At 47.3% G+C, this 5,185-nt stretch overlaps 1 protein-coding gene across 1 annotated transcript; it reads left to right on the forward strand.

Moving 5' to 3' along the window:
* Positions 1-372: 372 nt before the first annotated feature.
* On the forward strand, positions 373-4,876 carry RBFA (ribosome binding factor A (putative); the record flags this gene model as incomplete). The annotated part of the gene is made up of 4 exons (XM_010139153.1): positions 373-415; positions 1,053-1,229; positions 3,597-3,709; positions 4,792-4,876. Coding segments are annotated over 4 exons (418 nt in total), but the record flags the coding sequence as incomplete, so codon positions are not given.
* Between the last annotated feature and the right edge of the window lie 309 nt (positions 4,877-5,185).

Consider the following 5,185-nt stretch of genomic DNA (forward strand, 5'->3'; position numbering starts at 1 on the left):
CAGCGCCCGCGGTGCCCGCGGGCTCGGAGGGCCGTGCCGCGGTGCGGTGCCGGGTTACTCCTGCCTCTGGGAAACCGCGGCGTGTCCGTGCCCCGTCTCCCCGGGAAGCTCCAGCCGTGGGTGGGAAGCGTGGCTCCCCACAGCCGTCCCAGCCTGGAAGGCCGCAGGGAAACCGCCGTGGACAGGACAAGGGAGTGTGTGTGTGTGTGTGTGTGTGTGCGCGCCTGGGGGCAGGTGGCCTCTCCGTTACACACGGAAACCTTTTTCTCTGAGCCCCTGATTTCCCGGAATTTCCTCATATTTCCTGAATTCCTTTACTTTCTGGTTTCCTTTATTTCCTGGTAACGCTGTTTCCTTTCCTTTTTTGCAAAGGAAGAAGTTCTGGTATGACAGCCCTACCCTTGGCTCTAAAATGGTAAGTGCAAGCTTTTAAGGTCCTGCGTTTATCTGAGCCAGAAGGAACAAGCTTGTGCTTCTGACACTGCGTCTAGCTTTTGGAAAAGCATGTTCCGGTGGAGGAATAACAGCATGGTCAGATTGACCGCTGGGGCTCTGCTTTCGCTGCAACATGCCAGGATTGCTGTTGAGAGAAGCTCAGCGTGGCCATTTCCTTGTCTGTGTGGATCTTGCACCACACACTGGTGCACCAGCACCAGTGCTCTCGTGCGTGCTCTTGAGCCCGCAGCTGAGAACTGATCCAGATTAAAACTTCTGTATACCAGCTTAGGTTTACTTCTGTGAGAAAGAAAGTTAATGTTTCTTTTTTTCAAACGAGCAATGCTTTTCAGTTAATATGTGCTGTGTTTTAGAAAATGGGTTTATTGAGCTGTATAACTTGCTACAAAATAATTCAGAAACCTTGACTGTAATGCAGGAAGGTCAAGGATTTTGTGAACAGAAATATTCTTTATTGGACCCAATACATAAGACTTATATAAAGCCATCACGGCTGCAGTACGGGCATTCCAAGAGCTGAGAGTGCGCACAAGGCTGTTTACAGTTGCCTAATACAGGTGTGTAACTGCTGATCAACGTGTTTGGTTTTTTTAAAGATGTATAAACCAACCAACTTAGCCTCTGTAGCGACAGATGAACAGCCAAAAACTCGGAAGGAAGATAACATACGCTGCAGAGTCCTGAACAGCCTCATTCATAAAGTTGTGGCAGAGATGCTGACTACCTGTGAAGTTTCTCAAGAACTTTATGATCTCAAGCTGGAAATCTGCAAGGCAAGTGCCAAAGCTTGCGCTGAGCCGCTCTGACTGCACCCTGAGGTCGGCGTGGCGCACCAGAGGAGCTCCCCGGGGTGTTGTGATGTGCGCAGGAGTTGTACTGTGTAACTTCTGACGTGACAGAGCACAGCAAGAGGAGGCTTTGCGTTCACCTCGCACACTAGGAGAGCTTTGCCGCTGCCGTACCTCCCTTAGCAGACCTTAGTCCCTGTGATACAAGTGCAGCTTATCCCAGCTACGTGGCGATTCTCCTGGTAGGGCTCTTTTCTCCCTGTACTCAGACACGTACTGTTTGCTTTCTCCTTTCAGAAGGAGGAGCCTGGATTTGCTAACAGAAGTGTATCTTTCCAAGAGTCTTTTCTTTGTGCAGCTGTGGGAGGTGATACCTCCTGTGTCCCTCACCAGCATCATGGCACGTGACACACGCTCCACCTAAGTGGGGCATGACCTTAGTTAAAGGAAGGCAAGGCTAAGAAAATAGCATTGGCAAGCAGAGTTCCAGAAAGGATTTGAATTTGTACCTAGTCATAGCTAGTGTTGTCATAATCTGTGGGTTTGAAGGGGGCGTTAAAGTGAGATTTGACCGGGGATTGTTTGGTTTGGGAACTAAGTCAGTGTCCACGTTCTTGTTTGTATTTTTTTCTCCTACATTTGCTGCTTTGTTAAGATTAAAAGATACCAACGTTTGGCTTAAATGCTGGATGGACTTAGCTTTGTTATGAGAAGCATGGGGAAAAAATTGCACCACGTAGCTGCATCTGTGACAAAGGGTTTGTCGTTTGGGATTGAAATAGATGGGTTTGGCAGCTGAATTCTTCAGGCAAGTGGTTAAAATTACAAGGGCAGTATCCTTCACAGAGTGTATCCAAGGCATTGCTTGGGGAACTCGGATGGCCTGTCTGCACGGGGAAATACTGGCTGGTACAGGCAAGCCACAGCACTTCAGAAGGTGTTGCGTGCTGTAAATGAGAGAGGGGGAAAGAAACAGTCTTCTTCCAAATACAGTACAGGTTTTATCGTAACTGCATAGTGCTTAGTGTTCGTGCTGCTCTGGGATGTGGTTGAGACTCAGTCTTGATAGATTCTTGAGCTGGTTCTGGTCCAATATTGTTACTTTCATCATTAAAAAAAAATTCTAGTGGACTTTTTGCAGTCCATCAGAATTTAGTTTTTCTGGTATCACAAGTTAGAATTATCTAATAGTAACACAGGTGAGAATCATGCTTCAGGCCTGACACATCAAACTTTATCTGCTGGTGACGATGAAGAAATGGCCGGTGTTACGTACAGTTGTCTTATGTGCCTGCATTGGACTTGGCGTGGGAGATGGGGAGGGTTCATCCTGCAGTGGAAACAGCCGAATAATGATCGTGGTGGGTTTTTAATGAGTGGTGGGTTTCCAGAGGGAGGAGTTACGTGGTTACATGGTTACACGGGCTGATGGAGTTCTTTTCCTGCTGCTGCATTGTAGACACTATTCGTTTGAAGAGATGGTTTCTGGACTATATAACTTCTGAACTGTGTCTTCTAATGGGTAGTTCGTGCTTTCTCCTCCCTCTTCCTCGTCTCCTTCCTTCAGTTGAGTTTAATAGGTTATTACAAGTTTGCTGAGTGAACTCGTAGGGAGAACCTGTTCTGTAAGACACTGCTAGACACGATGAGTGATGGTGGTAGAAATGGCTCAGAATCCAAGTTGTGTTTCAAAAGTGTATTCTTCAGGAAGATTGTCAGTCTCTCTGACGTGCTTCAGCCCCTGCACACCACGCTTTCCCAGCTGCATGCATGAGAGCTGTGGATGTCACCTGCTAGTGAGTTGGAGGTCCAGGCACTGGGGCTTCCCAGCAGGCTTTAGAGCTGGAGAGACTCTTACATCATAGTGGCATGGAGGGTGTCCTCTTTTCTGTCAGTGTGAAAAACAAACTCTGGGTGACAACAAACCTGGCAGTGTCACAGGTCCTTCCTCGGTGGAGACTCCCAAACCAGCATGCCATGAATTGTCATTCGGGGCTGCTTGTGGTGGTAGCACCGTCGCATTGGCTAAACGTAGCGCTGGCAGTAACGGATGGGTGTTGACAAACTGCACCTCCATTGAATTTCAGTTGAAGGGGAGATTTTGCAGTGATCTGCCTAAACAAAAGAAGTCCTTTCAGCTACTAAATGTAAACTTTATTTGGTTTTGAACTCTACCTCTATGAAGACACCATGTAATTGTGGTTCTTATGAGCAGAGATGGAAGCAGAAGTTCTCCTAAGAATTGACATGCCCAGTTTGGATCACTGTATGCTTATTTATGAACTGGGGACTTTCCTGCTTGTGAAGTGTGTGTGTGTATATAATTTTAAAGAAACATTTGTTTTCTTGCAGGTGTCCCTAGCATCAAACTTTTCAGCATGTCGTGTGTACTGGAATCCTGCTGCTACCATGGCGGAAGACAGTTATGTTGAGAGTGTGCTGCGGAAGAGTGCTCCACGTATCCGGTACTGCTGTGGGACAGACAGTGAGACCACTTCATACATTCACGGCCATGTACCAGTACTGTTTTTCACGTATTTCTAACAATCTCTCTCTGACCCATTAGGATCCTTTAGGATTGCAGGGATTTGCAGTAAGTGTCTCCTCCTGTGGAGAGCCTCACAGCGAAGGCTGGCTCTGTCAGGCCAGCTGTGCAGTCTCCTGCTGCAGCACAGCTGCCTTATTTGGCTTCTGCGCTTGCCTAGGACTGGACTGGGCTGAGCAGAAAGAGGGAGGAGACGGGATGAGGTTTCACTTCCCTGTTCTAGTGGTGGTGGGCTGGGCGTGCTGCAGGCCAGAATAGGATGCTGCCCAAGAGGACTGGCAGTTACAACAATTATGTCCTGACAGGTTCACCGGGCACTTCTGATCTCTAGGGACAATTTGGACCTCCAGAAAGGATGACTGGTATTACAGAAATTCTTCACAATATTGATACCAAAAAATAGATATCAGGATACTGCTGTGTATTGATGCTTTTACCCTCTCTCTCTCCTTCCTTGGTTTACTCTCTACCATCAGCCAGTCGGTTGGAGGATCAGGATTTCACCTCCTGGGGAACATGGCAATGAAGCATACTCGTAGAGCCATTTCTTTCCCCTCCGTTTCCCTGGACTACATAATTCCTGCCCCAGCACAATACTTTCTTCTGCTCCCAGCAGCTTTGGGAAGGAATGTGGCTGGTTGGGAAGATGAGGGGAGCTGTCAGGCCTTCCTGCAGCTGGCGTGTAGCACGGGCTGTGAGGGCTTTACCCCCCACTGCTCTCACCTCCTCAGTGGGGATAAGGAAGCCGAATGAAGTGCCCCAGCCTGTGCATATAGGAGACAAATCTGATACCATCACTACTCACTGGGATCTGTGGCTAGTAGTTGTAGTACACGTGTTGTAGTAACACATTGCTAGCCTGAATGGACACCCATCAACCTGTAAGTTTTGTAAACCATATCCTTAAATTAGCAATACTGCTGGAATTAAGTTAACATGTTTTATCTGTCCTGAAGGTGCTATGCTGGTACTCATACTGGGGAATGCTGTGTTTTTTGCCAGGTATCTTCTGACGAGTCAGCAGATTCTAGGGAATGTGCCCCCAATAGTATTTGTAAAAGACAAGGAAGCTGCAGCTGTAAAAGAGGTAATTGTAATCTTTGACTCGGTGTCGTGATGTGCAAACATGGTGACTAAGCATGCCGTGATGCTTAGCAGTATGGAGAGAGCTGATCAATTGCTCTGCCAGTCTGCATTAAAAATCAGTCTTTGTCTATAACCTTTCTTCTTTCTGTTCCAAAGCAGCTTAGCAAAGAATCTGGGGTGAGGCTGATGCTCATAATACAGCGTGAAAAAATCCTTGTAGCTGTTCACCTCATGAACTTTTTTGATGCTATTATTAAAATTTCTGAAGTGAAGTGTTCAGAGAAGCTTGTAGGCCAGATCTTGAGGCCAA

The sequence above is a fragment of the Buceros rhinoceros genome, unplaced genomic scaffold, assembly GCF_000710305.1.
Source record: "Buceros rhinoceros silvestris isolate BGI_N320 unplaced genomic scaffold, ASM71030v1 scaffold41126, whole genome shotgun sequence".
NCBI lineage: Eukaryota > Metazoa > Chordata > Aves > Bucerotiformes > Bucerotidae > Buceros > Buceros rhinoceros.